The 27,905-nt window shown below is 54.0% G+C and overlaps 6 protein-coding genes across 6 annotated transcripts; 4 read left to right on the forward strand and 2 right to left on the reverse strand.

The window, feature by feature from the left end:
• Positions 1-1,272: 1,272 nt before the first annotated feature.
• Positions 1,273-2,468, forward strand: B0T26DRAFT_645568 (uncharacterized protein; the record flags this gene model as incomplete). Its single annotated transcript, XM_060437734.1, has 4 exons — positions 1,273-1,493; positions 1,588-1,948; positions 2,055-2,220; positions 2,335-2,468. Coding segments are annotated over 4 exons (882 nt in total), but the record flags the coding sequence as incomplete, so codon positions are not given.
• Positions 2,469-6,058: 3,590 nt separating this feature from the next.
• Positions 6,059-7,013, reverse strand: B0T26DRAFT_802753 (uncharacterized protein; the record flags this gene model as incomplete). The annotated part of the gene is made up of 4 exons (XM_060447063.1): positions 6,554-7,013; positions 6,325-6,517; positions 6,206-6,255; positions 6,059-6,079 (listed from the first exon to the last, which is right to left on the reverse strand). Exons 1-4 carry the CDS (start codon positions 6,713-6,715, stop codon positions 6,059-6,061), a joined length of 426 nt encoding a protein of 141 aa, XP_060296484.1. The 5' UTR covers positions 6,716-7,013.
• Positions 7,014-10,792: 3,779 nt separating this feature from the next.
• Positions 10,793-13,438, reverse strand: B0T26DRAFT_854799 (uncharacterized protein; the record flags this gene model as incomplete). Its single annotated transcript, XM_060447680.1, has 2 exons — positions 12,194-13,438; positions 10,793-12,141 (listed from the first exon to the last, which is right to left on the reverse strand). Coding segments are annotated over exons 1-2 (2,385 nt in total), but the record flags the coding sequence as incomplete, so codon positions are not given.
• A 1,007-nt stretch (positions 13,439-14,445) lies between these two features.
• Positions 14,446-15,206, forward strand: B0T26DRAFT_710631 (uncharacterized protein). The gene is made up of 3 exons (XM_060441990.1): positions 14,446-14,765; positions 14,824-15,008; positions 15,158-15,206. Exons 1-2 carry the CDS (start codon positions 14,513-14,515, stop codon positions 14,844-14,846), a joined length of 276 nt encoding a protein of 91 aa, XP_060296486.1. The 5' UTR covers positions 14,446-14,512; the 3' UTR covers positions 14,847-15,008; positions 15,158-15,206.
• A 7,352-nt stretch (positions 15,207-22,558) lies between these two features.
• Positions 22,559-25,668, forward strand: B0T26DRAFT_599226 (uncharacterized protein; the record flags this gene model as incomplete). The annotated part of the gene is made up of 4 exons (XM_060435687.1): positions 22,559-23,009; positions 23,054-23,131; positions 23,198-24,312; positions 25,369-25,668. Coding segments are annotated over 4 exons (1,944 nt in total), but the record flags the coding sequence as incomplete, so codon positions are not given.
• A 1,034-nt stretch (positions 25,669-26,702) lies between these two features.
• Positions 26,703-27,470, forward strand: B0T26DRAFT_596123 (heterokaryon incompatibility protein-domain-containing protein; the record flags this gene model as incomplete). Its single annotated transcript, XM_060435608.1, has 1 exon — positions 26,703-27,470. A coding segment is annotated over one exon (768 nt), but the record flags the coding sequence as incomplete, so codon positions are not given.
• Positions 27,471-27,905: the final 435 nt, after the last annotated feature.

The raw sequence follows: 27,905 nt of genomic DNA on the forward strand, positions 1-27,905 counted from the left end.
GAAAAGCTGATTCTCTGGAGCTAATCCACGGCAAATCTGTCCCTCAAGAAAGATTATCACGTTAACTAGCGCACATTTAGGAGTCTACCTACTCTACGCGAGTGAAACGTGGCATCCACCAATTCAGCGGCAGAAAGACAGATTGGCTGCAGAGTTTTTGAGATGATGAAATTGGAGAAGGGCTCCGCCAAGAGTCTGATTCGGGTATCTGTCCCAACGACAAGGCTCATAAATAGGAGCCAGACGAGAATTGAAACCACGGAGGAGCATATTATAGGATGTAGCCCCTCGGACTTGGTCAAGGCAGGCAAGCTTATTCCGCCTCCGCTTTATTAATGGCCGTGTGTTATATGCAGGCGGGCGACACGCATGACCCCACGAATGCCGACCGCTGCATGAGTCGTCGGCGTCGAATATAGTGTGGGCTGCTTAAAACTGCCAAACCAGTACGGCACCCCCTCAAGGGCTTGGCTGCCGATTGGCTCCCTTGCCTCCCCTCGCATGACGCTCAACCATGGAAGGCCACCGCTTGTTCATATCCTGCTTAGTCTGCTCACTCTAGTCCGGTTAATTAACATTATTCAGACCAACTGAAGCGACGCCGTCTGGCTTGGCCCAGCCCAACACAGTCCCCTATTGATTATATCCATGCCCGGCCAGGACCGCAACGGGGGCGTGTCCTGATTAGTGGAACCAGTGTAGGGGCCCCACAGCTACCCCAACCAGAAGGACAGGCAATATCGCTCCTGTAAGTCGAGTCTAGACCGGTCCTTGTGGTCCGGAGGGAGCCTCACGAAAAACTGCCGTCATCGACCCCGGCTACTCAAAGTCATCTCCACGGCCCTATCGCAGCAACCCTGGAATCCTCCGTCATCTAATCACCGGGGAGTATGGGGAAGCGGGGGCGGTAGGCGTTTATATCATGACTTGGGATCTCCAGCCCAGAAGTTTGCAGATGACAGCTGGCCAAGATTCTGCATCGTCTCCCCGGTTTCCAGAGCCATCATGGCCCCTAAGATGACCCTTGGCGTCATCGCCCTGCTTCTCACCCAGCTTCTTGGCGCGGTATGCGGCTTCCCTCACAAGCAGTCCGCCGGCGGGAAGCAGGCCAAGCCATGCACCATCAGATCCCCAAGGAAGGCTTGGTGAGTGCCCGGGCAACGCTGAGCACATCAGCGAGCCAGCCAGCCTTTTGTATCCAACCTATGCCCTCTAAACCAACCCACCCTGACTTGATACTTCCCCTCGTACAGGCAAGCCCTCACACCCTCCGAAAGGGCAGACTACATCAGCGCCACGCTGTGCCTAACCAAGGCGCCCGCGCGGCTGGGCATCGCCGGCGCGCAGACACGCTGGGATGAGCTGCACTACGTGCACATTGCGCAGTCGGGGTACATCCACTTCGTGGGCGCCTTCCTGCCGTGGCACCGCTACTTCCTGGCCGCGCACGAGACGCTCCTGCGAGACGAGTGCGGGTACAGGGGACCGATGCCGTACGCACATTTCCTCACCATCCCAGTAGCCCCTCTCCCCGTCATCCCATCGGAATCCGAAACGGCTAACATGCCATGGCTAACAACACCACAGGTACTGGGACGAGCTGGCCGACGTTGCGGACCTGCGCGGCGCGGCTGTGTTCGACAGCGCCACGGGCTTTGGCGGCGACGGCAAGAAGACTAGCGTCAGAGCAGCAGCTGCTGCTGGCGGCGGCGGCTGCATCGCCGACGGGCCGTTCGCCGACCTCAGGCTGCGCTTCAGGGAGGACTTGACGACGGTCCCGGCCGGCGACCCGGGGTACTGCCTCGTGCGCAACATCAGCGAGTGCGCCTTCTCCAACGCCGCGCAGACCACCCTCGACACCTGCCTTGCGGCGCGCACGTACGAGGACGTCTGGCACTGTCTCGAGGCCAAGCCGCATATTGCCGGACACTGGGGGGTGGGAGGGATTGTACGTTCTTTTTCTTTAGTGCTTTTATTTCAGTCTCTGCCTCGCACAACCCTAATCAGGGCATCAAGGCGAGGAGCAAAACGCTGACATGTCTGCTCGCCGACAGATGTCCAACACGATGCTCAGCCCGGGTGACCCGCTCTTCTACCTGCACCACGCCTGGCTCGACCGGCTGTGGTGGCTGTGGCAGTCTAAAGACCTCGCGACGCGGCTGACGGAGATGGGCGGCCCCAACGTCCCCACGGCCAACTCGACGCCCCCGGCTGCGAGCAGTTCTGGCCATGACAGCGCTCCGGGCTCGAATGTCTCCTGCACCTCGCCGCTGGGGGGCGCCGGGGCCGCGAGCCTCGCGCACGCGGGCAGCAATATCACGACGGCGCTGACAGACTACTTCAACGACGGGGGCGGGGCCGTAACGACGCTCAACCACACGCTGTGGTCGGCGGGCATACTCCCCAACGCAACTATTGCTGATGTCATGGACCTGCATGGCACGTTTGTCTGTGCAGATTATCTATAGATAGGGTCATTCATTTGTTTATTTTGTAGTCAACTGTCGTGCCTGCCAGTCTCAAGTGCAGCCAGGTTTGTCCCAGCCTACTTGTAATTAGAGGACTGAACCCTGCGCAAGTGAACCCACGTGAAAGAAGCCACGAAACAAGGGAAATCGAAGTAAAAGCCACCTTTCCTATTTCCATCAACAAAGCAGCCAACACACCACTAGGCTGGTGGTATGGCTGCGATAACTCCAAATATCTACCTCTATAGTCACCCCCGACAACTTTTTTGGCCAAATCCGTATTAGGCTTGAAACCTGAGCAGAAGCTGAGGCGCACTGAGCATCGCGCTGAGCCGAGCTGAGTTCAGAGATGACGCGGTTATACTTGCCGTGTCCAAACTAATCCTAGTTTTGGGACACCAACCCACAACTTCCGTTTTTTTCTTACGGGTGCAATCAGCTACCGTTATCAAACTAATTAGAACCACTATTTGTATTCAAACTGAGAACTAGTATATGCCAACTTGCCCATATTCTTTTAAAAACGATGAGACGACGAATTTTATTTCGCAAAACATCTATCTAGCTTCTATCCTCATAATTTAGAAAGTAAAGATGACTAGAGACTTTGTAACTATTAGTCTAGATTTCCGTTTCGTAACGTTTCTATCTTACCCTTTAGTGGTCGAACATGAACTAGGGAACAGTAGGCGAGCCTAAGGATATGGGTAGGCGAAAATGAGAACTGCTGAAAGAGCTACTAAGAAGTTTCCTTAGACAGTACCGGGGATGGTCCTCTACCCCTCCATCGTACTCATGCCCGTAAGAGCCCCCCAGACTTGTAGGCAGCACTTTAAATTCCTATATTACTAAGGGGCGTGTTGAGGCTTTCCCGGCATTGCCGATAATGATACAACGGCCACCTTTATGAGGGGAAGATCGATTTACAGGACCTGCCGTATAATGGCCAATGGTTCTATGCAATGACTGTGGGTTCCCAATCGACTTATCCGGCAATTGTCTCCAGCTCGATTTCGTTCACGCAACGGTCCCTCTCCCCCGACCATCGAGTGTCTCCTTGTATCTGCAGCCCTAACCAGTAGTTACATCGGCATGAATGCGTCGAGTTAATACCACCTCTACCCAGGGATAATTCATGCCTGTTTTACTTGGGTGTGCTTGAAGCTGAAGAAACGGACAAGGTACTCTCACCTTTTGACACCGAACATAGAACTAGAAGGTCACACCAATATACGTTACCTTGCCCAGGCCGGTGATCACCTAGTTCATCCTTCAAAGATAATACGGCGTGATGACGAGGCAGAATACTGTTCGAGGTAATGTTGCCACCGCAGATCTAGGAATTAGCTTACTCCTCAGCTCGGGGGCGGCTGATTTCGGATATATGAACTGCTGCAGACCAGGCAGCAGTCCTCGGTGAAGGCGAAAGTGGCGGAATGAAGAATGGTCAAGGGCAGCTCGGAAGAGGAGAGGCTCTACTAGAAGGCAACCTCAGCAATATAGGGGCACGGAGGGAAGAGCTAGACTTTCCGCCCGATAGCGACCACTCTAGGTGGACGGCACGCCCCGTGAACTTTGCTGCGCCTCTCCTACTGCAATTTGCCGTTACCATGATTCCCACCATCCTGCTTCTCCTAATTCTACTTCGTCGGCACGACACTTAACAAAAGATACATTAGCAAGACTGTACATAATGTTACGATCCTGGTTCAAAGGTGCAGAGGGCGCTGCCCGCCTTCTCTGGATTGGCTGGAACAGCATTTAAGGTGGGGGGCTCTCGCTCGAGGGAGCATCCAATGAGGGAGTGCTCAGTGGGGCCATTGCCGAGACCCACTGAGCGCACTGAGCGGGGAGCTCAGTAGGATCAGTGCCGAGACCCACTGAGCGCACTGAGCGGGGAGCTCAGTAGGGATCAGTGCGTCTAGGACTGAGCACGACTGAGCATGTGAGTCAGGAACTCTGATTGGTCCTCCTTAGATAGATATATACGACGACCGTAGCCACGGTCCTAGATAGTTCTTGCTTGGTTCTTCAAGCAAGCAATACACATTCACTGCATTCATACACTTTGAGTGGCATTCCGATTTGACTGTATTACCCGTGCGATAGGAGCTTGCCCTTTGTTCTATCTTCATAACTACCAACCCCAGCATCCTGTGGAGCCCGTGCTCCCTTACAGACGGACGACCCTAACAGTCGAGTGGTTTGTAATACATAAGCCCCAGATGAATTTAAGACTAGTATATATACCGAGCTAATGAAAAGACCTTAGGAATTAGTCAAGGCGGCGATCAAGAATAATTCTTACTTAAAGGCTTGAGAATCACGGAGAATATATTCTATTATCACTAAAAATTATTATTATAGACTAGCATTGTCGTTCTTTACCTCCATCTACTCCTCTCCCCGCTTTTCCTCTCTACTACATTCATCCTCTCACTATACTTCTATTCTTATGTAAGGAAACCACCCGCGTGGCCACAATGTACTACCGCCACTAGGGCCACGCACCACCGCTACCAGGGCCACGCACCACCGCCACTAGGGCCACGTACTATCGCCACTAGGGCCACGCACCACCGCCACCAGGGCCACGCAAGGATGACTCATAACCCCTTTATGTATATTAGACCATGGCCCTCGCACATCTCTTTAGCTTAGGCCAGGTTGAAGTCTCACGCCAATACCAGTCATTACTCAGTGTTACAATCTGGACAACAGGTCCACGGAGCTAGGCCCGGCCTAGGATTGTGGGGATCTGGACGGCAGGTAGGAGATGACAGGAGACAAGGAGTATCGTGCACAGATTGCGAAAGACAGGCTTTCAACACACAACCAATGTATGCTTAACCAGATGCATTGATAGCTGCAGAACCGTTCTCCCAGAGAGAGCGTGCTGCCAGCTTCTATATAGAACTATGAGCAACCAATCAGAGTTCCTGCCTTACATGCTCAGTCGTGCTCAGTCCTAGACGCACTGATACCCACTGAGCTCCCTTCTCAGTGCGCTCAGTGGGTCTCGGCACTGATCCTACTGAGCTCAGCCATGCTCAGTGCACCTTGGTACTGGCCCCACTGAGCACTTCCTAATTGGATGCACCTTCTCTTAGCGAGAGCCCCACCCTAAGTGCCGTTCCAGCCAATCTGCAGCGGGCGGGCAACGCCCTCTGCACCTTTGAACCAGGATCGTAACATGATATAGTTTGCTAATTGTGCACTGATTCTACATACTGTGGACTGTCTATAATGCACTGCTAACTTCAAACTGGTTAGAGACTTCTCTGTATATCAATGGGTGGATTGGGTACGTTCTTCTTGATATCTAACCTCAAGTTCAGGGATAACAACTATATTTCTAGAACTTTCCAGCATGCTGAGATGTCTCATGCAATAAGGCGAATACGCTTTATGGCGATATTTTGCTTGGCTGGTTTGCTAGGCTTAGAACCTTCGATAACGGGTGGTTGCTCTGCCAATTATGAGTTGGAGCATGAGTGTTGGTGTCGACGACCGTGCCGCCGCTGCACGATTTCTTCAGCGGCATATCATACAAGCAAAAAGCTAGGTGGTGTCTTGTTTATGACTAAAAGTCAGAACGCTAGTTCGATATACTAGGAGATATCTTGTCTATTAAGTTTGAGTATGAGATATATGTTCGGATCTGAATTAGGACTAGTTCGCTAATTTACCTCGTTCTTATACATCACTGGTTCGAGCCATTCCTTATCTCCACTTACAATGCCTTTCCTTAAGTCCTTGAACTCAATGAGTGGAGAAGACCCCTGCCCTGCTAATTTCAAGCCGACTTCAAAAGTCCTTTCCCATTGCTTTAGCCACTCATCCTCCGTCCCCTTACGTTTCTTTCTCTGCTTTCCCATCCTACCAGGTTTGTCCGTTGCCTTGGTTACTGTCTCGGGCCCTGATTTCGAGGGCGGCACAATAGAAGGTCTTGCTGCGAGATCTTCAGGTGCGCCGGACGTATCCGCTTCTTCTGACTGCTTCACGTCCGCAATGTCCTTGGCTTGCGTTGAATCGAACTCGTTGTTTGCCTTGACGTTAATCAAGTACTACGGAAGACGTTTAACACTCCAGACCAGGGCCGCAACTTCCAGTTCCGAAGGTCCATATCGAAGCTCTGCTCGCACGAGGAATCTGCTGAGGAACATTACTGGGAGCACTTTGGTTACTGGTATCACAGTGCACTGTGAGGGGTCCCAGGTCTCTCCGTCTTTTAGGTGGTAGAGCATAATGCCGAATCCTCGTTGAGCTGAGGCATCGATTTGCAGGAATAGCTGCTTATTTGGGTCATGGTAGTGAATGATGGGGCGGGTCGCGGCAGTTAAGGCCAGCCGTGGGTACAGCTGGAATCGCTGGCCTGCGGAAGAGCTTGCTCGCAAATCACTCAATTTGGCGCGAATACCGTCAGCTTGCGATGCTCACTTAGGCGCTGAAAAGGCCACTATCTTCGAGGCTTACGGACAACTCTCCAACGCTGAGACTCGCCATGCAATATCTCCTGGGCAGAGCCGGTAAATATCATAGGACGTAGCTAATAATACCATCATATAGAAGCCATTCCATTGATAACCACAACCCCGCTCCAGCTCCGGCGGGGACGGCGCAAAGCCATTTGTTAATCATGACGCGTGCGTCGTGGCGCGTCGAGACGTTGCGCCGCCTGCACAATGTCAGATCAAGATCGTGGTGGGGCGGCACGCCGGCGTCGACCATACTAGTTGGGGGCACAACCTCACTTGGCGTCCCCGGTCTTCCAAAAGCCGCTGTACGTGGGGCGGGAAAGCGCTCCTGTCGTATTTGCCACACCGCTGCGGTGCAGTGGGGAACGACCACGAGTGCGTGCGCCGACACGTCCGCGCCGTCTGCGCAAAGGTCCGTTCCATCAGAAACGGAGGGTTGTGTCGTTAACGATCCGGGCACATCCAAGCCGGTCCAGAGGTACGCGCAGCTTTCGACGAACTTTGCACAGCGATCTCGCGACGATAGAGGAAGCACGTTGCTGCCATTCGTTCATGGCACGGCCGCGGTTCTCACTTCGCCTATTTACAGCCACCGAGCAGCTCAGCCCCAGCCCGGCCCGCAGAACTATTCAATTCACTTTTATTAATGCTATCTCCGTCACTATGGGAACGAGCATCTGCTATATACCTAGCGTGGGTGTCTTGTCCTACTAAAAAATCTATCCTGTCCGGGTAGAGAAAAGGTAGCCTTCGTTGCTGTTCCTCCTTCCTGAGCTTTACCCGGGCTTCTATACTTCTCACGTAGCACACCCCCTAAAACTCCCTTCGGGACTACGGGTTCTTATCCTTCCGCTTGGACGGTCACTTCTTAGTTAGAAATACCTTCCTCCTGGCTCTCTTCGGTTTCTGCTGCACCGAGCAGCCGGGACAGTTCCTTGGTGTCGACCATAATCCACGTTCCGTTGCCTGAGTCCGCCTTGAGTTCCCTCAACTCTGCCTGCTTCTCATTGGTCCTTCGGTACCATTCTAGGAAGGTTTCTGGGTTGTCTGCGCCTTTGTTACTCGACCACCCCGAGGTGACACAGTTGAAGATGTGTCCTCTGGCCCTCGGGAGGTTGTATATATATATTCTTTGTCTTGTTTGGTCTTTCCACTTGCTCCGCAGAGTTCCTCTTAGACCCGATCTTTCGTTAAGGAGGGTGGCAAACACCACTCTGGGAAGGTCAACCTCTCCTGATTTCTGTCGTGTTTTTCTTGCTCCTGGCCGGCCAGGGCTGCCAGAACCCAGGGGTGTAGTTCTTTGGTTTCTGTCTGACCCACATCTTCTCTGCCGCCCTTTGGCACTCCTCCAGGTCTACCGGGGGGGGGAGACGCTTGTCACTTTTTGGGAAACTCCTCCTTGCTTGGACCTGAGATTGTGACAGTTTCTGTATTCTTTGCGACCTGGGAGGTCTGAGACTTTGTACTGTGCTTCAGGAGTTTGGAAGCTTTTTGGGGTTTTGTTGCAGGTGTCGCACTTTTTCGCGTCGTTTCTCACTAGTTGAGCGTGGCACTTGCACTGTTGGACCTTTCTCAGGCACTTAGTGCACCGCTCCACATTGACCCTGCTTTTCATGACCTCGCAGGTGCGGCACAACCTTTGGGTGTCTTGTGCCTGGGTTGTCGAAAGTTTTCGAACCGGAACTACAGATGGAGCACCCATCCTAGTCCGTCGTCCGGCTACCAAACAGGTCGCACCTGCACCCAACTCTGAGTGTGTGGGGCGGGGGAAGACTGTTGGAAGGGACCTGGACACTCGCACTTGGTTCTCTTTTTGCCGCACTTCTCGCAGAACTACACGGAATGCGCCGTCAACTTCTCAACGTCGCTGCTGTGACAGAAGCTAACCAGCGATCTCAGCTGCTCCCATATCAAAGATTCTCTTTAGACAATCGTAAGGAGATGTAGATCTCCAGCAGCTCGCTCAAACGCTCTGTAGCGTTGCCACCTTGGTAACCCGTCACGATTCCTGCGTCTTGTTCGATCTACGGTAATACCACGGTTAGCCGGGCTCGCAACCTGCCGGGCAACTTGGGATGGAGAATGGGCGCAAGATAGCTCACTGCGTATCCTGAACCGAACCAGGAGACGCACCGTAGATTCGACGCGGCTCTGCCTCTGCACCGCTTTCCTACAGAAAGGTAGCCCGCCCGCCACTTACACTGTCCGTTCTCGGTAGCATACGACATCGGCGACCACCATTCAATACCGGCTCTGAAGATCTCTGATGAAGGTGCACAGTCCACTTGCCCCACCGCGGGGTAGGATCCGAATGTTACGTCCCCACACCAGACCACCGGAGTGATTTCTCAATGTGAGAAAGAAAACTGTTACTACGCGGATAGAACTGCAAGTTAATTACGGTATGCTAAGAGGGCGCTAAATCACAATTGGATAGAGATGTTCGTTTAGTTGTCTACGCTTATAAACCGAAACAACTATGTAATTCAAATTTGATTATCTAATCCCTATAATATTAGCAAGTATAAAAGAAAGCGATCGAAGACTCTGGAAAACGCAAGAATATAACGACGTACTATATAGTAACTCGGGCTCCCAGACCCTCCTGTGGCCGCTATGAAAGAAAAATATAAGAGTAGAGCGAATGTAGTTGTGAAACCATCCGCACGGTTATAAGTTACGATATTTTTCTGCAAGACAGCCTGCAAGGTTCCTCCTACTCCTTACCGTAGACGGATGCTCGCGGCCGAGCACCTTCTCTTTAAGCTCTAGCGCCTGCCGGTGCATCTGCTCGGCCTCTTCGTACTTGCCCTGGCTCTTGAGTATAACCCCAAGGTTGTTCATGCTAGTGAGCGTAAAGGGATGCTCGCGGCCGAGCACCTTCTCTTTAAGCTCTAGCGCCTGCCGGTGCATCTGCTCGGCCTCTTCGTACTTGCCCTGGCTCTCGAGTACACTCCCAAGGTTGTTCATGCTAGTGAGGGTAAAGGGATGCTCGCGGCCGAGCGCCTTCTCGTAAAGCTCTAGCGCCTGCTGGTGCATCTGCTCGGCCTCTTCGTACTTGCCCTGGCTCTCGAGTATAACCCCAAGGTTGTTCATGCTAGTGAGGGTAAAGGGATGCTCGCGGCCGAGCAACTTCTCGTAAAGCTCTAGCGCCTGCCGGTGTATCTGCTCGGCCTCTTCGTACTTGCCCTGGCTCTCGAGTACAAGCCCAAGGTTGTTCATACTAGTAAGCGTATCGGGATGCTCGCGGCCGAGCACCTTCTCTTTAAGCTCTAGCGCCTGCCGGTGTATCTGCTCGGCCTCTTCGTACTTGCCCTGGCTCTTGAGTATAACCCCAAGGTTGTTCATGCTAGTGAGCGTATCGGGATGCTCGCGGCCGAGCACCTTCTCTCTGAGCTCCAGCGCCTGCCGGTGCATCTGCTCGGCCTCTTCGTACTTGCCCTGGCTCTCGAGTATAACCCCAAGGTTGTTCATGCTAGTGAGCGTATCGGGATGCTCGCGGCCGAGCACCTTCTCTCTGAGCTCCAGCGCCTGCCGGTGTATCTGCTCGGCCTCTTCGTACTTGCCCTGGCTCTCGAGTATAACCCCAAGGTTGTTCATGCTAGTGAGCGTATCGGGATGCTCGCGGCCGAGCACCTTCTCTCTGAGCTCCAGCGCCTGCCGGTGCATCTGCTCGGCCTCTTCGTACTTGCCCTGGCTCTTGAGTATAACCCCAAGGTTGTTCATGCTAGTGAGCGTATCGGGATGCTCGCGGCCGAGCACCTTCTCTCTGAGCTCCAGCGCCTGCCGGTGCATCTGCTCGGCCTCTTCGTACTTGCCCTGGCTCTCGAGTACACTCCCAAGGTTGTTCATGCTAGTGAGCGTATCGGGATGCTCGCGGCCGAGCACCTTCTCTCTGAGCTCCAGCGCCTGCCGGTGTATCTGCTCGGCCTCCTTGTACTTAGCTATCTGATAATAGCTCTCAGCTATATTAAAAAGGAGATCGGATTCAGCCTCTTTATCTGTACAATAACCTGGAGACTCCGAGATAATCTGCATATGTGGTAGGTACTTCATCCAGATCTCTCTATTTTCGTGTTTTGGGAAGGGGAATGCCATAGCGAGCCGTTGAATCACATCAGTTATGCTTTCCGTTAGCTCTCCTTTTTCCTCTAACCAGTTCCGCATCGCTAACCGAACAAGTCGGTGAATGTCGAATGACTCTTTTCCCCGCGGGATGATGAATGCATACGCCTTTAAGGTGCCAATCGCTTCGTCTACTTCCAGTTCATCTTCTGCTGGCGGCAGCAATGAGAAGGGGATGTCTTTTTCGTTGAGGAAGCAGATGAATCGCAAATACCGTGCAGCAGTCGGATTGTCTCGCGCAATATGCTCGAAGGAAATTAGCCAGGTGGTAGCTATAGGATTTTTGATGTTTTCGTACCGGGCCTGGTCGTTAAAGTCCTTGCTGAGTAGTCGGATCAAGGTCCTATTACTCGAGCGGCAACGATCAAGGTATATAGCCGCTGACATGCCTATCTCTGCCATATATGCTGATGCCTGTCTGATTGCAAGAGGCAAGTTGTCTAGGAAGTTTACTAGGCGCCGTATGCTCTCAGCATCGTTAATTTGGTTTCCTCGGCCATGTTGTAATAGCTCTATTGCTTCAGTCTGGTTCATTTGCGCCAAAGTAATGATATTTTTCTGGTCAAATCGGGCTGCGACTTTGTGGTTTCGCGTCGTGAGAAGTATTGAGCCATTGCGACTAAATGGGAGATATTTGGTAAACCCTGGTGACTCTCGACTGCCAAAGACCAGCTCTATGTCATCGGCATTATCAACGATGAGGAGCCAACTGTCTGAGCTTTCTCCTAGGGCCCTCTTTACAAGCGACTTAGAATCTGCGTCATCGTCATCGATCCCTCTTATTCCCAGCTTTTGACCGATGTTGCGGTAGGCGTTCTCGAAGCTTATTGTATCAACGGCAGGCACCCAGAAAATGGAGCAGTCTGTATGATCGCGGCACACCCGGTAAGCTGCCTCGAGAGCCACTTGAGTCTTGCCAACGCCACCGAGGCCTTCGATGATAGTACGCTGGCAATTATCCTTGTTCGTATTTGGAGGGATGCGCTGAAGGAGTTGCTCTAGGATGGAGTGACGTCCGACGAAGCCTTCGTTTCGACCGAGCGGGACCATAAAATGGCGCCTTGGTAGCGCTTGAAGATGTTCAGTATCCTCTCTTCTAGTGATATAATATAATGTACGTACCTCGGTTTTCGTCTGTTTTTGGATAGAATTCCAACAACGCCTTCATGGTAGATGCTGCCGTCGCCGCCGCGTAGTACTGCCACCGCTTGTTTTTGTGGCTGTCCGCATAGTCGCAGACACCCTTGATGATAATGCAAGGGATCTCATCCCAAACTCCAGCACCTTCCATCTCGAATGCGAGGAGGCCGTGCTCCTTAGCAATCCTGTCACGGTCTTCACCGGACTTGACTACTATATCGGCTGACCCGATGCGCCCGAAGAATACAAGGGGAGCAGGGGACTCCGGATTATGCTCGCGTTTCCTCGTCACCAGAAAAGTATCGCTACAGCTGAGTTCGTCGCATGTCTGCGTGCGGGACAGCTCGCAGGTATTTTGTGGGTCCATACATTGAGAGCAATCGGTCGGAACCTGGTGTTTGTGCCGGTAGCGCGACTGGTAGAGCTTGTCAAGCGCGGCTCCGGGAAACTGGTATTTCGCTGACTGACTCGGACGACTAGCACTTCGTAGTTCTTGAAGAATGACTGCGATACGCCTCTGAAAATCCTCGCGACGGTGATTAGTCCCCAATATACTTAGTAAGTTGCGGACTGTTTTAGGGGGGTTGATCATGTCTTTCACGGTGTTCTTTGTTTGGAACCCGTCAGGATACAGTTTGGCGAAATCGTACTGGACAACCGATCCGGCAAGGACCACATCTCCCAGCAGAATCTCCTCGTTGGCGTCAGTACGGGGCATACCGCCACAGATGCCTGTCAGGAGGACGAGCTCCAGGTTCGGATAGCTTGACCGGACGCTGGCCGCAGCACTAGCCGCACTGGCTTTCCCCATATCCGAAAGGAGGACGAGGACGATGCTGATATCACCAATACGTCCGGTTCTGTAAGTATAAGGGTCCCCCGAAGTCCGCCCGTACGGGTCGCCATTTTTATCCCAGAACTCGTCGACGAGGAGACTGACCGCATCATATTCGCGGGGTAATGCGCAGACTATGGCGAAACGGAAGCCAGCGCGGCTTGCCGGCCGTCGGGTGGCCATCGTTGTGAGTGGAATATTGGAGTCGCTACCTAGAAAGTTCGTAGAATCTCCGGTTTCTAGAACATGACTAACGAGTTTCTATCGCAAGGGGTAGCTAGAAGTTTACGATGATCAAGCAAATGGGCGGCCAGCCCAAGGCATCCGTTCGGCACAGCATGCTCGCGGGTAAGGCTCTCGAAGCGCGCACGTGCCGAGCGGGGTTGCTACCTAGCGCGGTTTCCGTACGGCTGAGCATCGCGGCGGGCGAAATCGCAGATTGTTGCCGACACACCAACATTGCAGTGCAGCTCCCATCGGCCAAGGCATGCGGGATCAATCCACAGAGGAAGAGCCATCCGAGAGAGGATCCAGGGCTGCTAGATGTAAGGTGGGCTAAATGTCGCAGGGCAACCTTGACCTAGCCCCCCTGCACAGTGTGAAGCGCTCAACAGCTTGTCATTGAGAAAATGTTCAGATTGAAAGAGATGTGGTCACTACCCAAAATCTACTTCCCCGTTGGCGTCCCTTATCTCAGTAAACTCAGACGTCTTTTTCCAGGCAGGGGGGGGCAGGAATGGCTCACTTCCTGGGCCGGATGGGCGGCTTGTGACGAACCTGGTTCGTACTGCACAGGCTGCAAGAGGCGGGCGCCTCAGGCAGACTGGGGCCTTCACCCGGACGGACCAATTAGACGGTGCACGGTGCCAAGGGTCTTGGCACCAGGCAAATGGAAGGATAGCCAATCAGGGAGTACTCGGTGCCAAGACCCCTCTTGGCACCAGGCAAGTTGCCCGGCACGCTAGCGGTGCCCGGCACCGGGCAGGTCCTTCCTACCGGGCAAGTAAGAGCGCAGCTCTTACTAGCCCGTCTCAGATAGATATATACGATGACCGTACGGAAGCGCCTCCCAAAAGTCTTTTCTCACCGCTTTCCATTTTTTTCTGCCGGCAGAATTCCTTCAGTGAGCCTTCCAGGGAGCCACAGCGGCTAAAACCACCGTAAGGGATTGGCTCGGTCCAAGCCAATCAAAGCAGGCTCCCTGAGGCTTCGTACTAGGCCGTGATGCAGCCTGTCAGCCACGTCACCACCTGTAAGCCGCTGTAAGCCACGTACAGCCAGTAACCAGGGGCCAGCGCTCAGGCTTGTGGCAACCCTGTTGTCGTGGCGGTTGCCGTGGAAATCCATTGGAACCAAACTGGGCTCAAGATGAAAATATATAAAGATGCGCAAGTCGTAAGATAAATCCAAGGGTTGTTTTTCTTTCGCCTATCTATTACAACTACCACCTTATCCATCTTTCAGCCATGAAGCCATATACTGACAGTATAACCCGTGCTCAAGCCTTAACCCTCAAAGCCATCGGCTGGTCAAACGACAAAATCGAAGAAGTGACCGGTATCACCGCGCGTACCCTCATTGACCGCGCGATCCAGGCAGGGTACGTTTCTCAGACTCCTAACGGTCTTCCTGGGCGGCTCGAAAGCTCCCACGTTGCCAACGCACCGAAGTCGGGTCGCCCTCGAAACCAGGAAGGCTATCAGGAGGAGGTCCTTGCCAAGGTTCGTTGTAATCGTTACGGTCGTGAGAAGTCATGCGCTCAAATCTCTCTTGAACTAGGGGGGCAGATCTCCGCAATGACGGTGTGGCGGATTCTGCGTAAGGCCGGCCTGAAGAAGTTGAAGCCCACTCGAAAGCCTGGGTTAACGAAGGAAATGCGGGCGCAACGATTAAAGTGATGTCTTAATCATAAAGATTAAACCCTCGAAGATTGGATGAAGGTGATCTGGGCCGATGAAACATCTATTATTATTGGTCATCGCCGTGGAGGGTATCGACTATGGAGGAATTCGACTGAGCGGCACCTACGAAGCTGTATTCGTGAGCGGTGGAAAAGATTTACGGAGTTTATGTTCTGGGCTTCTTTTACTTATAATCGGAAGGGCCCTTACCATATTTGGAAGCCGGAAACTACTACGGAGAGGAAGGTGGCTGATGAGGACTTGAAGAAGATGAACGAGGAGCTTGAGCCTATCTGTAAGGCTGAGTGGGAGTTGAACAAGCCGATGTCTCGCCTTCGGATTGATCGGAAGAACCCCGGCCGCGTCCCTCAGTGGAAGTTCACTAAGGCAAACGGTAAGCTAACGAGGGGCAAGGGGAAAGGAATCGATTGGTATCGCTACCAAAAACAAGTACTGATGCCGAAGTTGATCCCGTTTGCGCGCGAATGCAGCCCTGACGCTCTTGTGATGGAGGACAACGCGCCGGCTCATGTACACCGCGCTAACGTGGTGGTGATAAGTGTCTCGAGGATTCAGCGTTTGTTATGGTGTCCTAACTCTCCGGATCTCAACATGATCGAGCCTGCGTGGTTTTATATGAAGAGGCAAACGACGAAGAATGGCGCCCCGCAGAGTCGGAAGGAGGCGGAGAAAGCTTGGAGGAAGGCTTGGAAGGAGTTGCCGCTGTGGAAGATTCGCACATGGATTGAGCGCATCATGCACCATATTCAAGAGGTTATTCGTTGTGAGGAGGAAGTGCCAGCCCCAGTACCGGCGCCGGCGCCAGCGCCGGCACCAGCGCCACTACGGCGATCAAATAGAAGAAAGTAGATAAATAGATACCCGCAATTGACTTTGACTACGCGCAAACTACAATAGTAGTGATGGTAATGGTGGGGTTTGGTGGAAGCCCTGTAATTTTAGTGGGCTACAGTGGATAGGCCCTGTATTGGCTGAAATGCCAAGAAGGCGGTGAGTAAAGACTTTTGGTAGGCGTATCCGTACCCACGGTCTTAGATAGCTCTTGCTTGATCTCTCAAGCAAGCAATCACATTCATTGTGTGTTCATACATTTTGGACAGCATTCCAGTTTGACTGTGATCACCGTGCGATAGGAGCTTGCTCTTTGTTCATTCTTCATTGTTTACCAAACCCAACCAACCCCCTTACAGACAATTGACCCCTACAGTCGAGTGGTTTGTAATACACGTCTAGTATGAGTTGAAGTAACAAGTGAAAGTAATGGGAGTAGAAAAACAGAAGGTTTAGCTAGTAATAAGGAGGTACGAATGTAAGGAATATATAAGATAAGAGAGAGAACAGTCGTGCGGTAGGTAGTAGGCCGAACGAGCTGCCTCTTTATTTACCGTATTGAGGAACAGTCGTGTAGTAGGTAGTAGGACCGGAATGTAAGGAAAGGACAACCCAAACACCAGCCGCGCGCACAGGGTGCGCGCTCACCACCTGTTACCAACTGGCCGGAACACTGCCTGTTACAATCTGGACAACAGGTCCACGGAGCTAGGCCCGGCCTAGGATTGTGGGGGTCTGGACGGCAGGTAGGAGATGACAGGAGACAAGGAGTATCGTGCACAGATTGCGAAAGACAGGCTTTCAACACACAACCAATGTATGCTTAACCAGATGCACTGATAGCTGCAGAACCGTTCTCCAGAGAGAGCGTGCTGCCAGCTCCTATATAGAACTATGAGCAACCAATCAGAGTTCCTGCCTTACATGCTCAGTCGTGCTCAGTCCTAGACGCACTGATCCCCACTGAGCTCCCTGCTCAGTGCGCTCAGTGGGTCTCGGCACTGATCCTGCTGAGCTCAGCCATGCTCAGTGCACCTTGGCAATGGCCCCACTGAGCACTCCCTAATTGGATGCACCTTCTCTTAGCGAGAGCCCCACCCTAAGTGCCGTTCCAGCCAATCCGCAGCGGGCGGGCAACGCCCTCTGCACCTTTGAACCAAGATCGTAACATCTCCCCGGATTGCCTCGCTTTTGAGCATTGAAGCAGATAAAAGATGGTTCCAAGGGGATTGCCCGACGGGCAGGACTGTACGAGCGGACCCACGAATAAGGCAGCCCCTCTCATGGAACCCTTAATCTCGCATGCCTAGGAAGTTGTAGTCTTTAGGGGCTTAGCACGGTTGCCTATATGCCATCTCAATATCTTCAGCTTGCAAGACCCCTGTCACGGCTCTTTGCCACTGATCAGCCGAAATCACGAGAGCGTCATGCGTCTGTCTAGGTAGCCTTCATACGCGTCATTAGATCGGCGGTTGGTTCTCTTGCCCCTCAATAGGCAGCTGCTGTGGCACCTGCTCTACTCTCCAATGAAGAACTCATCCTCGTATTCACAAGCTTGTTCGGCATAGAGTTACACCAGGCAACTATGACTGCGCCATCCTTTCCATCCTTCCAATTCAATTGTAGGTAAGCTGGGTAATCGTTTACTCTGGTAGGGTGGGAAAAAAGAGACAGGGTGGCCAGGCGGCGGGGCGCCAGTGTCCCGAAATTGGGCTCAGAATGCCATTTTCAAACCACGGTAAGTATAACCGGGGTAGCCCAAAAAATGACCTTTCGCTCAGCCTGGCTCAGCCTGGCTCAGCTTAAGGCGGCAACTGCTCAGCTCCGAAGGAGGAAATGGAAACTCTTGTTGTCGGTTTTGGGGTCATGTAATCGATGTTTCGCGGGGTTGTCGTGCGTGCCGCGCCTTGCATTCGTTCACTTGCTCCTTGGATGCATCGCATCCGGATAGACATGATTAGTCTGACTTGACGATGGGTCAGACAGGACCCTCGCCGACTCGTCCGCGCTCGGCGTCGGCCAGGAATTGAGCCATTCCTGTGTACTTGCCATAGTACTTCAGCCTGCAGGTTGCAGCGGTTCAGGCGGGGAGGGAGCTTGAGTGAATTCGTCGGTTTCGTCGCAATTCAGATCTGGAGTAGGCAGGCATCTTCTCCTGTCTCGGTGCATGTGAGTGAGCCCTTTCAAACTTGAGACCTTTTCGTTTGCACGTTTATTAGTTTACTTACAAGTAGTGGCTGGCACACACACACATTTTTTTTTTTTGGAACTGAGATATCATCGGTAGGTAGACACGGTAGGTAGACAGAATGTAAGTTTCTACGGCTGCTTTCAGGAACGTTAATTAGCAGAAACCGCGGCGAACCACTGGTAGGTAATTAGGTAAAGCCTAGCGAGGAACCACTTCGCTTAATCTCTTTCCATTTCGTTTTTTTGCTAGTTTTCATCCTCCTTTCATTCTTCTCCTTCTTCTCCTTCTTCTCCTTCTTCTCCTTCTTCTCCTTCTTCTTCTTCTTCTCCTTCTTCTCCTTCTTCTCCTTCTTCTCCTTCTTCTTCTTGTCCTTGTTCCTTTCTTATCCCTTTCTCATTTATAATTTGCCCCCTCGGTAGCCATCAACTCTATATTTATCTCGTCGACGGTCTGGATAGACTTTTCTTTAAAAGTCCTAGCAGACTCAGTCTTAACAGAAATGCATGTGGCTATAGTCGTTATCTTGTGAGTTAACTCGGTAAAGTATTCTCTCTTTCGAGGTGGCTTCTGGGTTTGTGGCAACCTCAGTACCGAACTGGAGACTTCGCAGAGCCACCTCAAGGACTTCGGTCACCGTCGACTACTACGCAAGGATCTTATCTTCCCTATCTTGGAGCAAAAAACTGAAAGCCACAACTTGCACAATTGGGACAAAGTGCGAAGGCTTGGCATGGCCTGGCAACCCAACCCGGGCTGGTCATAGCCTCGCCTCATAGGTGATTTATTCCAATACCTAAGAGTCCGTCTACCTTCAGCTCACAGGTGGTCTCACCATCTCTTCCCCGCACGCACGCATACACGGCTTTTGAGCATGGGCATGGCCGTTCGCAGTCGCCACCATGGCGACGACAACGACAACGACAGTTCTGTCCTGGGGCGACGCGGGACCCGTTACTACCGTCTTCGCGGCGCGCCTCATGCACGACAGACCACATTTACGCGCCAGCCAACGACCTCGATTACATCTACAGAATTGATGGCGACAATTAGGCACTCTGCCTTCCACCAAAGCCTTTGATGTCCAAAGCCACTTCTTCTACTCGCCGGGACTGTGCCCGTCGGGGTGGTATGTCGCTTTTGACGGCTTCGAGACCCCGTGGGAGGGACCTGCTCTATCTCCCAGGGAGTCTATTGCGGCATATTGTCCCGTATGAGCACCCAATCCTTTAATGTAATCTATGTATGTATTGTAAGTACCTGACCAGCCGCCGCCCCTCACCGCAGCGGATACGCAGTGTCGTCATTCACGGCCCCGACAGCCAGCGGCACCCCGCCACTCTCGTCGTCGGCCGAGTGCTTTTCTGTTCTCTAGACACCCGTGTCAGTCCGAACATGCATTCCATGCTCCGAGCTCTCCCTCCTCCCCACTAACACATCAAAGGCAACCTCATCACGGCGCATCAGGTTACAATTATGGTACGCCGGCAGAGCTCCGATATTCCGCTGCTTGCCGCTGCCGGGGGAGAACAAACATACCCAACCATCTTGACTTCGAGCAGCGGGTCGACTTCGAGCAGCGGGTCAGCAACATCAATCGACCAGCCTCTAGGCGGCTTATCAACAGGGGCAAAGGCCGGGGACGGAGGAGGAGAAGAGACACCACTGGCGGCGGCGGCGGGTGGAAAAGCAGCGGACAACAAGGCCCCTTCTAAATATAACCCCGTCGCTGCTGCTCGTGGAGGAAGAACAGAGGTGGAAGAAGAAGAAGAAGAAGAAGAAGAGGCGGCGCGGCTGGTCGAGGAGGAGAATCGGCTGGCAGATCGCCGAGCCGCGCTGCAGGCCGCGCTGCGCCTCCTCAAGGGGACGAGAGGCTCCAGAGGGAACAGGAAGCCGTGCGCCAGCGGCTGAAGGAACTGCGGAAGTAAATAGCTAATTAACAGGTCAAGGTCTTGATGTTTGTCGGCGCCACCATTACGGACGTGATGGAAGATGGCAAGGGGTTCTGGTCAGGTTTATGGTTCGGTTGAGTCGCTTATCTGAGGTATGTTGGTATTTAATGGATAATTATATGGAAACATGTGACGTATTGGAATACCTAGTCGATTCTTGATGTAAGAGATGCGCTGCAAAGAATAGGGGCTGCGACATAACTTAAATATATATAACGTGTTTGATAAGCGAGTGGCAGTGACAAGCGAGTGGCAGCTCCACCTCACCAATTTCACCTCTTGCGCAACATCACGATTTAATTTCACAACACAATATGCCTATCGTACGAAATGAAGCGCAAATCATCCTTGCCCTCCAAGCTATGGAGCGCGATGAGGAACTCAATCTCTGGACGGCTGCAAAGGCTTATTCGGTACCCTACAACACACTCAAGCGGCGATATAAGGGAATCTCCTCTCGAGCAGATACCGTCGCTAACTCTCGGAAACTAGACCCTCTTGAAGAGGAGGTTATCGTACGAAGGGTTCTCAACCTATACGAGCAAGGATTTTCGCCTGGATACGATATGGTGGAAGATATGGCCAACTTGCTACGCGCGTCGCGTGACGCGTCACGCGTCGGAAAGCGTTGGGCTTTAAACTTTGTACGACGACAGCCAGAGCTTCGGACGCGTCCAACGCGTCCGTACGACTACCAGAGAGCCAAATGCGAAGATCCGAAGATAATTAGCGCGTGGTTTGACCTTGTTCGCAATACAATCGCGAAATATGGGATCCTCGAGTCGGATATCTGGAACTTTGACGAGACTGGGTTCATGATGGGCCAGATCTCACCAACCCTTGTTGTTACCTCGTCCGAAGGCCGTGCGAGGGTGAAGAAGATCCAGCCTGGTAATCGGGAATGGGCTACGGTGATTCAGGCCGTACGGTCGGGTGGTGATACTATCCCTCCGTACGTGGTGGTTGCAGGTAAAGTCCACCTCGAAAGTTGGTATCGCAACAGCCCTTTCCCACCCGAGTGGACAATTGATCTCTCAGAAACTGGATGGACGAATAACCAGATTGGTCTTGACTGGATCAAACACTTTGACCAACATTCTCGCCATCGTACGATAGGTGGAAAGCGACTCCTAATTCTGGATGGGCATGAGAGCCACCACTCGGCCGAATTTGAGGATTACTGCAAAGAAAATAACATTATTACACTTTGCATGCCTCCGCACTCATCTCATCTACTTCAGCCCCTTGATATTGGGTGTTTTCGTATATTAAAGTGGTTCTACGGCAAGGAAATTGAGAAGTTAATGCGCAACCATATTCACCATATCACCAAGCCCGACTTCTTCCTCGCCTTCTTCAACGCATTCCAAGCAACATTTGAACCTGAAAACGTAAAAGGAGGTTTTCGAGGGGCAGGCCTTGTTCCGTTCGACCCAGAAAAGGTGATTTCCCAGCTGGATATCAAGCTTCGTACGCCGACACCGACTAGCCCCCCCGAGGTCTCGTACGACAGCTGGGTCTCTCAAACGCCACGAAATGCTACCGAGGCCTCTCTACAATCAATACACATCAAGGATCGTATTACCAGACATCAAGGTAGCTCACCAACTCCAATTCTTGAGGCACTTGATCAGATTGTAAAGGGTACGACAAAGGTTATGCACGAGATGGTGTTGATGAAAGCGCGGGTACGAGAGCTTGAGGAAGCAAATACAGCTTTAAGCAAACGCCGGAGAGCTAAAAAAAAGTCGTATCCGGGTAGGAGGACCATTAACTATGCAGGATGCGAGCGATATTTTGGCCGAAAGGGATGCGCACGCATTGGTAGAGGAGGAAAAGCGATCGAGGGGTGGTCGTGCGAGGAGCAACGCAACAGGTAAGGCACTGCAGCAATTGCGGCAAAATAGGACACAACTCTCGTACGTGCCAGGAAGATACGAAAATGGATGAGGAATCAGATTCTGAGTAGTTTTAGTTAATTATTTCCTTTGTAGTATTAGTATCTCGTTCGGTAGTTGTAATGAGGTAGTGAGAACTGCCACTCGCTTGTCACTGCCACTCGCTTATCAAACACGTTATCTATATCTATATATCTATATCTATATATCTATATCTATATATATCTATATATATCTATATATATTTCTTCAAGCACCTACCTCGGTAGTTTGTTACCTCACCTATGTAGCAGTGTCTATTCGCGGAACGCTATTCCTTAGTCTGCTAGTAGTGTGAACAGACTCTGTCTGCCACAAATGTCCCTTTTTGGGGTGGCTATTTCGAAGAACGAGTGTGTGGTTCATCGTCATTTGTGCATAATGGGTTTTCATCTTTCTTCTTTCGTATTTGATCATGGACTGTAATTACTTGGGCACAACGAAGAGATTATACTCTGCCATGTTTTTTTTTACCTGTTTTTCAGTCTCACCGCACGGTGTTGCTGTGGCATTGAGGCGAAGCAGTCTTGCGCCCCAGGCAGAATCTCTCCCAGCCAATCGGATGGGGCTGCATGCAACAGGCCTGTCATCGGCTTGGCATATCCAACTCCATTGATTCACACTTCCCAAATGAACGCTCAGCCCGACTCCTTCCCTGGGTCCCTAATTCTTGCGTGCGACGATGGCCGAGGTGGTCGGCCTAGTGGCCAGCGTGATTGCCGTGGTCCAGCTCACGGCCAAGGTGACGTACTGCTGCAGGTTCTACATCGAGAATGTCAAGGACGCCCGCAAGGACCTCCGCAGGGTGCTGATCGAGACGAGCTCGCTCCACGGCGTCGTCGACAACCTGCGGTTCCTGCTCGACAGCGACCCGGACTTTCAGTCGGCAACCGAGCTGTCTGCCCTCTATGCCGCCGACGGGCCCGTCGCAGGCTGCCTCGAGACCCTCAGGCGGCTCGAGGACCTGGTCCCGACGCCGACTGATCCCCGCCCGGCGCCCCCGGCCCCCATGACGCTCAAGTGGCGGGCCGAGGCCATCTCGCTGCGTCTGGCTTGGCCCCTAAAAAGAAACAAGGTCATGGCCCTGCTGGACGACCTCCAGCGGCACAAGGCGAGCGTGTCGCTGGTCATTTGTGGCGACATTTCATGAGTTATCTGGCCTCGTTGCCTAGCAAAGACGGTGCTGACGAGGAGAGCAGGAGAGACGTGAAAGCCATCAAGGGCGAACTCGTCACAGTCCGACAGCTTCTGACCGGTAAATAGTCGCCTCTAATTGCCCCCACAGAATCTCTGCCTGCTCCTGGCTAACAGCAAGAAATAGCAAACGAACGCCTCCAGTTTTACGACTGGCTGTCCCAGACCAACCCCTCCGATATCCACAACCTGGCCACGAGCCAGTACGAAGAGGGAACGGGCGAGTGGGCTCTCCGCCACCCTGCGTGGGGCCAGTGGTTGGACCCGAGCAAGCCGGACTCGCGGTGCGTTTGGCTGCACGGGATCCCAGGCGCGGGGAAGACAGTGCTGGCGGCTCGCCTGTTCTCGAAGCTCCTGGAGGCCCAGGAAGCAGGGGGCGCGTTGGCTTCAGTGTCGGCCCCGTGCATATACTATTACTGCCACCACACGCGCCGCCACGACGAGGCGCCGCACTTTCTGCGCTGGGCCATCAGCCGGCTCTGCCGCCAGTCGGACGAGATGGCCGGCTCCCTGCTCCAGCTCTACAAGGACGGCAGCCAGCCGAGCCTGCCGCAGCTGCTCTCGGCCCTCGAGGCCTCCCTAGCGCCCTACGACGCCGTCTTCGTCGTGCTAGACGCCATGGACGAGAGCATGCCGCGCGAGCGCCTGCTGGCCGTCGTGCAGGACCTGGCCACCGACTTCCGCTTCGCCAAGATGCGCCTGCTGGCCGTCAGCCGCGTGTACGTCGACATCAAGGCCGTCATGGACGCGGTGGCGACGCCGCTGTCCATGTCGAACCCGTTCGTCGAGGCCGACATTGCCAAGTACGTCGACGCGGCAGTCCGGCGGCAGCGGGCGACGACGTTCCGGCTGCTGAGCGACGAGTTCCTGGCGCGCGCCTGCCGGGTAATCGCGGCGCGCTCGCAGGGCATGTCCCGGTGGGCCGTGTGCCAGCTCGACGTGGTGCGGCGGCTGCGGTGGCGCGACGAGGAGGATCTGGCGGCGGCACTCGACGACCTGCCGCGCGACCTCGAGTCGACGTACGAGCGCATCTTCCGCTGCATCCTCGAGCAGTCGCCGCCCGACGACTGCCAGCTCGTCACCGAGGCGCTGGCCTGGATCTCGTACAACACCCAGATCCACCGGTCAAAGTACATGTCGTTCCGCACCCTGCTGGCCGTCGTGTACCCGGACCACGCCGACGCGCTCGGTCCCGTTCTCGCCCGCCGCGCCGAGCAGGTCCGCGACCTGCTGGGCTGCCTCGTGCGCTTCGAGGAGCGTGCCAAGGACGACCGCTACGAGCGCAGGACGTACTGCACGCCAGACAAAGAGCCGTATCTCCCCGACGACGGCCTGGGCTTCGTGCTGCTGAGCCACTTCTCCATCGCGGAATACCTCAGCTCGGCCCGCATCGCCAGCGGGCCCGCCGCCTTCTTCAAGCCCCTGCCCAGCGCCCAGTTCTTCACGTCGCTGATGCTGTCGGCCCTTGACGCGACCGCCCCCTCCCCGCCCTCCCCGACACCCGAAGATGACTCACACGAGCCCAAGCAGCAGCAGCAGCAGCAGCAGCAGCTCGGCGCCTTCGCGCAGTACGTGCTGTTCCTGGCCTTCGAAGCCATCGTGCTCTGGGGCGACCAGATCGCGCAGGTGCCCGCGGCGCGCGAGCTGGTGTACCGCTACTTCACGCCGGGAGCAACGCACAACGCCGCAATGCGGCTGTGCCTGACGCGGGCGGCGGGACAGATCTACGCGTTCATCTCCACGGACCCGTTTTGCTCCTTCTTCTGGCTGGCGTCGCTCAGCGCAGCGCAAGACCCCGACACGCCGCCCGCCACGGCCGCGGCGGCGTACATCGCCATGTGCCTGCTGGCGACGCGGCAGTACGCGCTCGCGGCCGCGCTGCTGGCGTCGCCGCACCGGGTGTCTGGCGGCGCGCCCGCGCTGCTGTGCGCGCGCCTGCGCTGGGACGTCGGCTTCGCCGTGCACCGCACTACGAGTGCGAACCACCCGCGCGCCCGCGTGCTGTACGGCTTCGCGGGGACGCTGCCCGAGTGGGCCGCGGTGTGGGGCATGGTCGACCGGCAGTCGGACCTGGGCGACGCGTTCGTGTTCCTGCTGCGCACGTACGGCACCATCACAGCGCTCGCGCGCCGCACGCCCGGGATCCTGCTGGCGGCACTGCCCGCGCACGACGACGACGACGACCGCGACGCCCGCACGCGGTGCCAGCCCGGCGACGAAGGGGGGTGCGTGATCGAGCAGCTGATCGCGGGCGGCGCCAGCGTCGAGCCGCAAGGGCTCCAGATCACGCCGCTGCAGGTCGCCGTGCTGCGGCGCGACGTCGCCGCCGTGCGGATCCTGCTGGACGCCGGCGCGGATCCGAATGGCGTTGGCGCGCCGGACGGCGTGCCGTTTGATTCGCAGCATCCGTTGAGCTATTTTAACGATCTGCACGGAGCCAGCCCGCTGCACGTGTGTCGCAGTTTCAATTTTCGCTGTTTTCAATATGATCTGTTCCGGGAGAAGCATTACGCGGACGGCATCGAGGAGATGCTCGTGCAGCGCGGCGCGCGCGACTTTCGGCTCGCCGAGCCGGGTGCGTTTGACGGCTTTGGCGTGGTGGATGACGGATGTATCTGGGGGGTTGTGGATTGATTGGGTTTGGGTCTGGGTCTGGAGGGACGCTGGGTGTGGGTCTGGGTCTGAAGGGACGCTGGATTTGAGTCTGGGTCACGAGGGACGCTGGCGTTGGGAGGGAGGTGTGGTTGCGGTTTGGGTTTGACTTTTGTTTCTGCTCTTTGCTTTGGCAGCGTGTGGGGATGCGAGATATTCCCCCTTCTCGACGGTGTTATTTGTTAAATTGGGTAGGTGGGTGGTTGAGTTGGGACTTGGAAGATGCAGAGATGTAATTAACCTTGAAACCTTGAAATACACGAGATGAGAAGGAAAACAGTGTGTCCTGCATTCATTTGCGTCATGCGTATCTTACGACGACTGTTACCGTCTTTTGTAACTGTTTCATTTTCAACGTTCCCTGTCTGGTCATGCCAAGTCGTTGAAGCAAATACTTTTAGACACTAATCCTTCCATTAGCCCTAGAAAAATAGAGTTTTAACTTAAAACTCTCTTTTTACAGACATTTCCAACACCCTCTGCCTAGGACGCCCTTTCTTCCCCAGTCCCCATCCGGGGGCAATGGTCAGGTTGTTTGATGTCTTCGCCTTTAGTGATTTCTTTACATGAAAGGGATCCCATGATAAATTAGCCTTATTGCAGCCAAATGTTTGTTGGCAATGGCAGCGCCTTTCCATGATACGAAGGTTTTCACCCGAAGGTTTTCACCCCTTACGGCTCGCCCTGTGCCGAAGGAGGTAATGGTTACTGGCATCCACGTGGTCATGGCGTGAAACAAAATGTTATTGCCGTGTTGAAAATTTTCTAATTTCACCCTCACCCTCTCTCTCTGTCCCTATTGAGCTTGTTGAGCGGGCTGTTTCTGCCGGGCGGTTGAGGACAGGCTGCAGTCAGAGTGAGGGGAGGGAATCAAACCCATTTTCGGCTCCTTCGTCTGACAGGTTTGACTTTGGATCACATCGCGGCCTTTACTTGGCCGCCAATCACCGCTTAAGCTTATTCTCGATACGTCAAGCACGGTGAAGCTGATCAACACGACGACGCTCAAGCTAGGGGAGTTCATGGGCCCCGCGCTCGAGTCGCTCGAATACGCCATCCTCTCGCACACGTGGACCGACGAGGAAGTGTCGTTCCAAGAGTTCACGTCTGATCGCACTCCTGCCCACAAGATTGGATATCGGAAGATTGTCAAGAGCTGCGAGGTTGCCCGGTCAGCGACGTCCAAGCCGCTTGGGTACATCTGGGTCGACACGTGCTGCATCGACAAGTCCAGCAGCGCCGAGCTGTCCGAGTCCATCAACTCCATGTTTGAGTGGTATCGCAAGTCGGCCGTGTGCTACGTCTATCTAGCCGACGTGACTGCTGTCAACTGGACCCTGGCTGAAGACCACAAACGCTCGAGATGGTTTTCCCGCGGCTGGACTCTACAGGAACTGATAGCGCCCGGCGATGTCTTTTTTTTCAACACAGACTGGGTTTTTCTGTGGTCCCGGACAGAGCTGGCCGAAGACCTCTCGCGCATCACTTCCATCGACTCCAGACTGCTCCACATGTCGGGTTCGGACCACCGGGCGCGAATCCAGAGCACGCTCAGATATGTCAGTGTTGCCCAGCGCATGTCGTGGGCTGCAGGCCGACACACGACTCGGTTAGAAGATATCGCCTACTGTCTTATGGGTATTTTTGGCTTCAACATGCCTTTACTTTATGGCGAGGGCAACCGAGCCTTCTTCAGGCTGCAGGAAGAAATCATCAAGCTCCAGCACGACCAGTCGATATTGGCCTGGAAGAGCCCCTCTCTCCGACTCCTTGGCACCGAATCCGAGTCACTTTTTGCGCCCTCGCCCGATTATTTCTGCAAGACGGCCGACGTCTCTCTCTCCAAGTCACGACTTCTAATGTCACTGAGTACGGCGGGCCTTTCGCTAGACGTCCGTCTTTGTCCCGTCAACGACAACAACCCCGGTACTCAGGCCATGAGGTTGGCGATCTTGGAAGGACACCTAGAAAACAACTATCTCTGCAGACCGGGAATTCTGGCGGAGGGCGTGCTCGGGATACAAGGGCTGTTCAAGAGAGTATGGCATGACTACCTGTTTCCCATTACGGGGCAGCCGGCAGTCGAACTGAAGATTGGCCGCTGGACCCAGTCGCGGAAAGTGAAGTGTACGTGAGATTCTATTGCCTTTGTCAAATCGTTCCCTTCCGATCAAACACTAATT

Source organism: Lasiosphaeria miniovina (genome assembly GCF_030549165.1).
Source record: "Lasiosphaeria miniovina strain SMH2392-1A chromosome Unknown B0T26scaffold_4, whole genome shotgun sequence".
Lineage (NCBI taxonomy): Eukaryota > Fungi > Ascomycota > Sordariomycetes > Sordariales > Lasiosphaeriaceae > Lasiosphaeria > Lasiosphaeria miniovina.